The following is a 10,750-nucleotide window of genomic DNA, read 5'->3' as shown; positions in this document are numbered from 1 at the left end:
TTTTAAATATTTTTCTTAAAGGGTAAAATCGGAATATTATAATTTATAGGGGTGCAGGAAGAAAAACAGAAAGTGCATAAAGAAACAGGCGAAACTGTATCTTGAGTAGGAACCAAAGTAGAAGTTTTTCTTTCATTGTTCATGAATTTGAACAGTTCCCCAAATGATTGATTCATTAGACAATATAACACTAGACGACATAAATTAATTGACTAGGAAAATATTTTATTTGGGCAGATACATGAATAATGGATCTTGAATTTCTTTAATTGAACAAAATACTAAATGGTAGGTAATTTATTCAGGGATTAAAGATAGAAATTTGGCCGGCAAAATATTTCATTTGGACCAGATGCATAAATATTTTATTTGGACGGATAAATGAATAATGGATCTTGAATTTCTTTAATTGAACAAAATACTATATAGGTAAGTGATTTTTCAGGTATTGACTGACGATACAAAACTTAATTAGAATGCTAAAATTACTTGCAAAGACCTTTATTTAACCCGTACTATGCAAAATCACTTGATAGAATTGTATTGACATAGTAGTTTGATTATGATATTGTGCCCAAATATGATACTACATAATGATTATGATTTTCCTTAAGATTAATCCCTAATACAACAAAGGTATTAGGGGAAAGAATTGTAGTCTTGGCTTCTTAACCCATATACAAATTGACTAGTTTTCTTGAATCTTCTCAAATGAGCCAAGAACTTAATCCATATATAAACCTCATTTGTACAAACTAATATGTTGTCCATATCCTCCCGCCAAATTTATTAGGCCAATATCCAAAGGAAGGAAATACCATAATCTCAAACTTCATTTAGAAAAACTGCAAGAAGAAGAGAAGAATTAGCAATCACATTAACCAGTTATCGCTATAGGAGAATTAGATTTTTACTTCATACAATGGAAAAATAGTTCAAAATGGATAGTGTATTTCTTTATTAGAATGAAACATGACCAATATAGGGATGGTGCCAGTGAATACAATGAAAGCCATGGATGTTTACGGGCGTCAAAGTAAACCCATCTCACATGGGTTAGGTTGAATTAAAAATGAGTCAGTTGAATCCAGTTCATCTTTTGGTAAGTTAGAAACTCTGAAATCTGTCCCACCCACTGCAAATTGATAGATTAAATAGATTGATTCAGTTAATAATATTTTGTTCTCCTAATTTATTTTATAAATTTATTATAGTACATTGAAAGGGGATTGACTTGACCCATCTATTTATCGCATTATAATTAAAATATTCATCTATTTTACCAAATATTATTATAAAAGTAGTTGAAAATTAAGTGTTTGTCAACTTATTTTGACAAACAAATAAATTAGCATAATATTATTCAAACATTATTGAACAACTATAATAATAAATAATTATAATAAAAAAGGGTCTGGAAAAACTAAAAAATATAATAAAGAAGGGTTGTTGATGGGTTATGGGTCAATTGCTTGAATCCGTTTAATTCTGAGTTAAGTGAGTCCGATTGAGTTTGACTGTCATTTAGGAAAACTATATTTTTTCAACCCAACCTGACTCAATGAGTTAGAACCCATTTAGACAACTCTAATGTTTCCAAGAGTTTTATTTGGAGGAAGTGAGTATTTACTTTACAAGAATTCTCTCTGAAAACTACTTATTTAGTTCCTCTGGTTATACAAAATTTATTTTTCAGTTTTAATATTTACATTTTGTCTATTTTAGTTTCTACACATTTCATTTTAATCTTAGTCTTTATACATACAAATTTTAATTCCTTTTATCTCTAACATCTACTTTATAAGGTTAAAATAATGTATATAAAGACTAAAATAAATCATTTGCAGTTAAAGAATTGAACAGTAGAAAAAAAGGGTAAGAGGATTAAAAGTTAAAGTTTGCTCAATTATAGGGATTAAATAAATAACTGATTCTTACATTTATATTTAACATGCATGAATGTATCACATATAATGGCTAGTACAAGCAGTGTGCCAATTGCAAATAAAAGAAATAGTTTTACACATCTTTTGTTTGATTATACAATTTCTCTTTTGTCTAGTTTATCTCAAATACAAATGGGCTTGATCAGTCTTATTCAAAATTATTGGTGTGATTTCTTTATGTAGTTTAAGATATACATTAATTACACCAATCATTTTGAATTCATGAAATTCTTCAACTCCATCTTTACTTGGGAGTTAGTCAGAGAAGTCCTTATAAATTGACCAAACAAATGGTTGCTTTTGAGAAAAACCATCCCTCTGGATTTTATAATCTAATTCGATGCAACAGTTGATAAAAAAAAAACCATGAATCAGCAATCCCTTACCACAGAGGACATTAAAGAACTTAATTAAACATAAATTCAGTCATTAACAATGCTAACCGTATCAGTGGAGCTCATTTACAATCTACTTTTTGTCTCTGAGGCAAGTCCAGCTTGAGCAACTTGGTGAACTACAAAACGTGATTCAACATTCATTAGGACAATGAACTTTTGTAGAATGGTGCACAACAATAATGTGAAGTGAAAATTTCCTTAAAAATGCTTTTGAAGGATGCATGAGCTCTAAACAAAAGGGCCACGCATGAATTTACATACATGTTGAGCTGCATGCACAAACACACCTGAGATGTCTTGAGTTCTAGCTCATCCCATTCCAGATAAGGACTGCTTCCTTCCACAATCCCTGTCCCAGCATATATAAATGCACCTCTATCCTACAATCAAAACATGGCAAGATTATGATTGATGGTAAAGGCATCATGAATAGGTAATAATTAGATTTCGGGAATTTATGGGAATTTCACACTAATTTTCTTCAATTTTACCGGAGGGACAACAGCGGTTTGTTCAAAGCTAGCATATCAATATTTAATTTCAGCAAATGATAAAATCTCACTCCATCTGTGCAAACTTCAGAAACTCAACTGAAGAAAACTATTCTGAAAGTGATATTCTATTGTCACCAAGATGCGTATTAATATTAATGCAGGGAAATATAAAACTGAATCAGATGCGTTTCCTGCTACAGTACTACATAAAAAATACATGAGAAAATTATTCCTGTGCTTTTGATCAAATGTGATCAGGATCCTAACACTTTCCATCAATGAATTTTGTTTAATTTATAAACCAATTGGACTTAGTATCTCATCTAATCTTTAAATGTTTTAAAAAGTTAGGTGAGTTAAATCCACATGTTTTTTAAATTCATCAATATGAGAGTTCATATTCACGTTTGAACAAAAGTGTAGAGAATAAAAACGTTTGATTTATATAAACTGTTAGAAACACAAATGATTTTGGAATATAATCAAAATCTTCATAAAAATTTATGCAAACTGAATATTTCATTTAAAAAATCTGCTATTGCTAACCTTTTCCACCAATGCTGACCGAATCCCTACAGCAAATTCACTCTCTCCTCCTCCAAACCAACCAACAGGTCCAGCATACATCCCTCGATCAAATACTTCTGCATATTGTCTATGAAAGTAAGTAAAATTTACCAAAATGGTTGAAGTTAAAAGTTAGCCACAAGCCACCAACTCATAAGATAACATGCCAGTAACTCTAGCTCAAAACCTTAAACATAAGGTTAGTAGATCTTTTCTCCTTATCTTGCCTATTTTAACCTAACATGGAACTTTCAACTCACTTAATTCAAACAAAGTACACTGATATAATTTCCAATTATCAAATTTACCAAAATCTAGTATGGAAACTTTCGAACAATTATTTATAGAAGAAAACAATAAAATGAATCAAACTTTGCATAAGTTAAACCTAACTCAATGCGCCTCAACTTTTTTAAAAGCTTTCTCATTTGATTTTGCTTGTTTTGCAGAGGAATTGAAAATAGCCTCTAAATTGGCTAATATGTGTGTTGAGAGGGAAGATTCTAATTCTGAAGAAGATGATGAGTTAGTTCAAACTACAAGGAAACCTGGTCAGAATAGGCCAAAGAAAATTAATATTAAATCTTCCAAAGCAAGGATTTCTGAAAAGCACTAATGAGTTTCAATGGTCCTTTTTGGAATGTCAGCAGGTTAGTTAATTATAAATCTCTTAATATGATGTTGATAAATTTGATTATTGAACTTCAGTTTCTTACTGGTGTTGCATTGGTTTACTTTTTCCACCTATATATTTACTTAGTTTTTTCATAATAGGTATTTTTTTCTTATGTGTGTGATGTATTTTTATCATAGGTTTAGTATGGTTCTCTCATGTTTTTCTGTTCTTTTTCTTTTTATTTTCTTTAATAAAATCTTCATGTTATGGCACTGATGCCTACTATGAGCTTATTTGAAATTAAAATAAAAAATATTTGATTGGGTAGAAATAGTAATAAATGAAAAGAGTATGTACCTGTCTTTGCAATTAAAAGTTGTGCCTCTTCGGTTGGAAACCCACAAACCGCTGGACTAGGGTGAAGAGATGACAAAATTTCAAACTAAAAGATCAAAAAGGAAAACAGCAGATGAACAACCTAATTATTGTCAAATAAATTTTTCTATTTGTAAAGAACTGAAAATTAGAACCTCCCAAGGAATGTCCACGGAAACATAATTACTTGGTACTGAAATTATATTATGTTTACCTCATCTTCTTCTTTTCTTAGCCTGCCAGATAATTGAGCAAACAAATGTTGAATCCTAGGGAGTTTTCTTATCATTTTCTCTGGCTTGATCACAACCCTTTCACATACTGCCTGATAGAAAAACTTGAAATAAAAGGTTGATCTTCATGCTAAAATTGTTCTATAATAGATATATGGAAATGCAAAGTAATATGAAAAGTGAATCATGTTTGAGTGTGGCATCACAAAGTTCAAACTTTCAGTCAACAATGCTATGGTCATATGGAGACAACACAACTTCAATGTTATAATTAGATAAACTAATACAACTAATCTACCCTTGCGTCTGGAATTTTTAATTTACAGGTGGCCAAAGATACTTACACCAGATTCTAATTTCTAAAAGTTCACATCATACAACCAATAATCATTTTATTGAAATTCAATCTCCTTCCAATTCTTGCTCCTCCTCCTTTCAACTCTTGTTCTCATTGACCTATGAATTGTTTAATGGCTGAAGGAAATATTGAATTAAAAATAAGATCATCCATGCGTAAAGTATCTTCTAAACAGATAGTCATTCCATGCTAATAATTAAAATTACACCAATAAACTTACCTCTACTTTTCTTCTTATGGTGTCTCTCACTATGGTAAACTCAATGTCATCCTTTGGACTGTAAAGAAAAGACAGAAACTTGAACAACAAAAATTGAGGAGCTAGACATAAACGTAAATAATAGAGATCACATGCACCAGGGAAATTAGTTTAAAGCTACAATATTGATAAAAGATCTAAGTAACAAGGTATACCTAGTAAGTAAGTCAAGTTCAATTTGACGATCTAATGCTTGTGATGCTCCTCTAGCACGGGTTCCAGCCAAAGCCTCACTAGTAATGTGGAGCCATTTTCTGTGAAATAGTTGCTCTGGCTATTCATCAAGTTCATAAAAATTAAAATGGAAACAGAGGAGAAAAACGTGTCATTGCTGATTCAATTCAGTAAACAGTTCTTGAAAATGTTATCCTCTTAATGATATACAAAGTAAGCATAATTAAGCTATTAACCTAAATTTAGCTAGAGTTGTGTGAAAGTCATTTGTAGATGTACTTTGAGGGAAATTTAGCACAACATCATGACATGTCATGTAAATGATATATCCGTAAGAATATACAAAACCATTGTAGTGCATGCTTACTGTGTTTCCAATGAATGCTGGTGCATTTGGTGGCTGAAGCAAAAACTGATATGCATTTTCACCTTCAACCTGTAATAGTTTGATGGGAACATAAGAAAAATTTCCACCAAATAATATGAAGACAAACAATGTTCAATTTGCTTGGGACAGAACAAAAAAGACAAGTACAGCACCTTTAAGCAAGATAACCATGCAAGAGGATCAATATCAGAAGTAGGTACTACCCTAGTGCTACGTGCTAGCACAACCTGAGTTCCCAAAATGGCATAAGAGGGTGAGTTTTCATACGGACTCTTGAAACAGGAGTTATGATACAAAAGCTTGAAAAGAAAAAAAAAATAGACAGCAGAAATGTGCATGAGATATATGTTACCTTGGTTAATAAGGAGTCATTTCGCTCTATCATTTGTAAAGCTCTGTTAACTGCAAGATCCCAGTCTACTTTACTAGGAATGTTATGGCTGCTTAATATTAATGTTGGAGGAGTTTGTTTTGGAAAGTTCACAATGGAGGAAGAAACCTACACCGCAAAGGTGTATTGTGTTTTGAATAAAACATTCTGCTTAATAATTTTCAAGACAACTTATATATAGTTCTTTAAGTATTTTTGGTGCTTTTTCCACACACAAAATTAGAGTTTCATCTCAATAATCAATGTAACAAAAGTTTGTATTACAAGTCAATATAACTTAGGAAGGTGAAACTCCAATTCTTATTATAGATTAACCAAAAGTACCAAAGAAACTATATGTAAGTTTTGTCCAACAGCTTTCAAGGGAGAAAAAGTTTTGTGGTAACTCAAAAGACCATCTATTAGCACTCACTTTGCAAAGTGTTTCTTGAAGTGCATTGATTGCATTTTCCCATGACCAAGAAAGATCATTATCCCAAGCAATAGTAATGGTAAGCATTGATCCTCCTTCAAGCTCATTGAACTCAACCTGTCATTTTTTTTGGCTTGGTATCTCTAGCTGCTAATGCTATAAATACTAACACAAATGGAATAGAAGTTAGATTTTGGAAAGAAAACAATTTATGCACCTGAGGTATCACGAAGTAGAAAGAACCAAAAGCCAGCCACTCTGATGACACCTTAGCTTCTGCACTGAAACGGATAGCGCCATATGCACGGACTAAAGGGCACCTCTCAGAAAGAAACCTTGAAAGTGAAATATTTTACAAAAATAAAAACCTAAGAGAAAATTATGAACAGATTTTAAGGTTTATACATCACAGTTGGTGGAATTAATTTTGTACACGAGCACTGCAGATTAAGAAGTGTAAAGATCAGGGTTAAAAATTAAGCATAAAGAACTATATTGAGTTGTAAAATTATGAATCAAAAAAGATAGTTTCGAATTTAGTGTTTAATATAGTAATTTAACTAGGAAATGACCATATGATGCATTCCTCTAACCAAAGGTCCCATCACAAGAAGCATGGCCAAACAAATACAAGAAGAGTCAATCAAAGAAGGTGAAGTCAAAGTCAAGCTCTTCTTTTCTTGGGCCATCATTGAATAATTTTTGGGCTCTGTATTTGGGCCTAGTAGTGTAGGATTTTAATTTAGGGCTTGTATTTTTGACCAACCAAGTCAACAAAGGGCCAAGGCCCAATATTGACCACGGTTGGACGTCCAAATGCTAGAGTTGATCAATGGGTCAACATTTTTGGCCAAGCTTGGAGGACAAGGATGAGATTCAGCCATGACATGTGTCTCCACCCCGATTGAAAAGTTTTTCCACCTAGTTAGTGGCCACTTGTCACTCTAGGAATGGATAGTTTTTCCATAGGTAGTGGTCACATCCCTCTCATTTTAGAGGATTTTTGCCACATCTCTACCTCCTATTGGAGAGGATTTCTCCTTGCCCTCCAAGTCAACTAAGGTGACTCTTTTAGGTTAAAGTTTTTACCCATTTTGAAACACCTTTGCCTATAAATAGAGGTGTCTCTCCTTCATGTAATCACCTTTGAAATAGAATAATGTTATGCTATCATTTTATGCACTCATACTCTTGTAAGGTCATCCTAGGCTAGAACAACTCCAAGTGACCTCCTCTAGTCACCTTCCTCAAAGAGTTCGCCCAACCTCTCTTAGGGAATCCTTAAACACTTCATCCATCACCATACTAATCACAAAAACCGAGACACTTAAGCTCCATTCCCCACCATCCATTTCTGCACCCTTCATCCGTGAGCATTTCTAAGGCATTTCTTTTTAGATTTAGCTTGTCCTAGAGGTTTGCCATCACCATAAGTCCCCTAAAACAAAATCAGAAGTCATAACGGTTTGAAGCCACTGTATCAAAAGGTAAGACTGAATAAAGAATATTAGACTAATCTAATATTGGTTCCTTTTCGCATAACAATCTACTCGAACGTGTCTTCCCAATTTCTATGACAGAAATGGTAAACAAATAAGTAAAAGAAAAACTACTATTGAATATTATGATTCATTTGGATGATATAAATTATACAAGAGTTAAAGTGACTAGCAAAAGGATTATCAACTATCTGCCACCCGAACACAGGACATGGTAGAAGATTCTACACCAAGATTTATTAGTAAAGATATCATGACACCAACTATACCCAAATCTTGCTCATTCCTATTCAAGATCAGACTCAAACTCAAACTCACATGAATCCCATTTAAAACTGTCTCTTACCTATTATTTTCAATAAAAATTTCTATGTATTTAAACAACTGCTCTATTTTATTTTTCAAACATGTGAGTTTAAGTGTTTAGTATTTGCCATGACAAATTCTAAAGATTATCTCCCAAGAAAATGTTAACCAGTGTTACATGCACTCCCATCTTGCCGTTCAACATATTCTACTATAAATTTTAGGATGACTTTTAATTTTAGCCTCTGTTCAATTTTATCCACTGTTTTGTTTTAACAATTATATTTCTCAAATTTTATGAAATTCATAATTTAAATTTATTTTTAGTTTCAGGTACGTTTTACTTTTTATTTTGACGCACTTAAATAACAGACCAAACTATGCAGCTAATTAAAATAAAAATACATGTAAAGTTAATAATTAAACCAATATTAGATAATGTCCAGCAACTGAAGTAAAATTATGAAAGAAAAAGTTAATATCACAGAAAAAAAATTGAATAGCATCAACATTATAATTTAAGCTGATTCTTTTTGGAGGTGAATGGTGAATTACCTCCTTATAGAAATCCAATCCCAGTAGGAAAAAGGGTGTGGCTGGGAAAAGAAAACAGCTGAACCCACCCCAGCAACACTCACCAAGTTTGCTTCACCATTGGGACTGTGCTTCCTTCCAGAGAAGAAGCAGCGAGGAAGCAGAAGATGGTTTTGTGAATGAAGCCAATCGATGGCCTCAACCTGCTCTTCAATCGGCACCTGTACCCTTACTATGCCAGACGAGGTACCAAACGGGGCCGATTTCAGCTCTGAAATGGCCAAGTTCAGACTGTACATAGCCATTGCAGGTGATGCAACAGTTGCCAACGTTCTGGTTTCTATGGTCCCAACTGGCTTCCTTGCTCTTGCATGTTGTTCATGTCCCTCTCTGCAACCATTCATTGAAAGGTAGCAGCACCCTTGACACACAGGTCTCTGAGTCAAAACATCAAACACAAACAAGGCATTAGTTCCAGCATCCCTTTCGATTATTCTGTTCAAGATTAAACTATAAATGATGCACCAGTTTATCACTTTTCTAAAATTGAAATTTAGTTTGGGGAAAAAATAAAATATAAGCATGTAATTAACAAATTTTGTTATGAGCATGATATAAACTCTGATATTGTAGTAAAAAAAGTAATTTCAAATTTAATTCAATCTGATATACAGCTTAGAAGCTCAGATATTACATCAGATTATATATTATAATTTTACCAGTTCAAAAAAAAAATTGTATACAGTTTATATGACCACATATCTAATTTTACATGAAAAACTATAAAAATTATATTTAATTTGAGAAAATTTTAGAAATATCAATGTAATTTACTTTTCTTACGAAGACTTAAAAGAGTAACTAAACATATATGAAAAAATAGAAGTGAATTGAATTTTAAACAAAAGTATGTTTTCAATAATTTCTTTAATTTTTTCAAATTTTAGTGGCAGTTTCTCTAATTTTCTTGGTCGGACTTAAATACATCATAGTTCATATAAAATGGGTTAGATAATACTTCTGAAAAAGGAAAAAGAAAATTCAAACCATAACCATGTATTGTTTGAAGACATGAAAAGGAAGTAATTGAGTGCATTACATGGTAGTGGTGGAAGTAGAGGGATTGGTGTCCCTTGGAAGCATGAGAAAGAAGGGTGTTGCTGCTGCATTTCTTTGTGTCTGTGAAATGAGTGAGCCACTTGTGAAAGGTGGCTGTGGCCATGGTGAGTTTACGTGTGAGGGAGCATGAGAGAAAGAAAGCTGAAGGAGAGGAAGAAAAAATGGTGGCTCACACAGTGTGGAGGGAAAACTGTAGTAGGAGATAGGAGATAGGAAAATGGTGGGGTTGGATTTCTTTAGATTTCCTTACTCGATTTTCTTTGGACTTTAGTCATCTATTTTCAAGTATGACACGTGATGGAGGACAGTTTTCCTCGGCTGCTAGAGTAGGTGAAAAAAAGTAGGACAAAAAGTAAATAGGGGTTAATTATTTATTTCATGTTTTAGTTAAATATTTAGTTTTTGAATTGTTATAAAAAATTGTGTTCAATTTTTAAATTATAAAATATTTACTCTCGAGAGTTATGTAAAATGGTTTTTTTATCAACAAATGGTACGTGGAATATTTTTTAAGTGGGAAACGAAATTTTACGAAAATTATAATATACCATTTTGATATAGTTTGTTTTCTATAAAGTGTAAATACGGCATATTTTATAATTAAGTTTAAAGATAAAATATACTGTTTTTTAAAGACGAATTACATATTTAATCTTACATAAAGAATATTTTTAATTTTTC

General features: G+C 32.3%; 1 protein-coding gene across 10 annotated transcripts; it reads right to left on the bottom strand.

Annotated features, from left to right (window-relative positions):
* Nucleotides 1–568: 568 nt before the first annotated feature.
* Nucleotides 569–10,315, bottom strand: LOC108347532 (isochorismate synthase 2, chloroplastic). 10 transcript variants are annotated; one of them, XR_008245325.1, is made up of 15 exons: nucleotides 10,050–10,315; nucleotides 8,972–9,387; nucleotides 6,829–6,946; nucleotides 6,612–6,728; nucleotides 6,161–6,307; nucleotides 5,961–6,035; nucleotides 5,788–5,856; nucleotides 5,402–5,520; nucleotides 5,208–5,265; nucleotides 4,611–4,733; nucleotides 4,379–4,463; nucleotides 3,385–3,482; nucleotides 2,606–2,719; nucleotides 2,390–2,460; nucleotides 569–845 (listed from the first exon to the last, which is right to left on the bottom strand). XR_008245325.1 is itself a non-coding variant. In XM_017586829.2 (15 exons), exons 1-14 carry the CDS (start codon nucleotides 10,170–10,172, stop codon nucleotides 2,415–2,417), a joined length of 1,713 nt encoding a protein of 570 aa, XP_017442318.1. In that variant the 5' UTR covers nucleotides 10,173–10,315; the 3' UTR covers nucleotides 569–845; nucleotides 2,390–2,414. The 10 variants fall into 10 exon arrangements, 6 of the variants coding, with proteins under 6 accessions (XP_017442318.1, XP_017442320.1, XP_017442321.1 ...); XR_008245323.1 differs by having other exon boundaries at nucleotides 2,632–2,719; XM_017586829.2 differs by having other exon boundaries at nucleotides 2,606–2,724.
* Between the last annotated feature and the right edge of the window lie 435 nt (nucleotides 10,316–10,750).

The sequence above is a fragment of the Vigna angularis genome, chromosome 9, assembly GCF_016808095.1.
Source record: "Vigna angularis cultivar LongXiaoDou No.4 chromosome 9, ASM1680809v1, whole genome shotgun sequence".
NCBI lineage: Eukaryota > Viridiplantae > Streptophyta > Magnoliopsida > Fabales > Fabaceae > Vigna > Vigna angularis.
The sequence above is the reverse complement of the archived record's forward strand: the minus strand, read 5'-3'. Positions and strand labels throughout refer to the sequence as shown.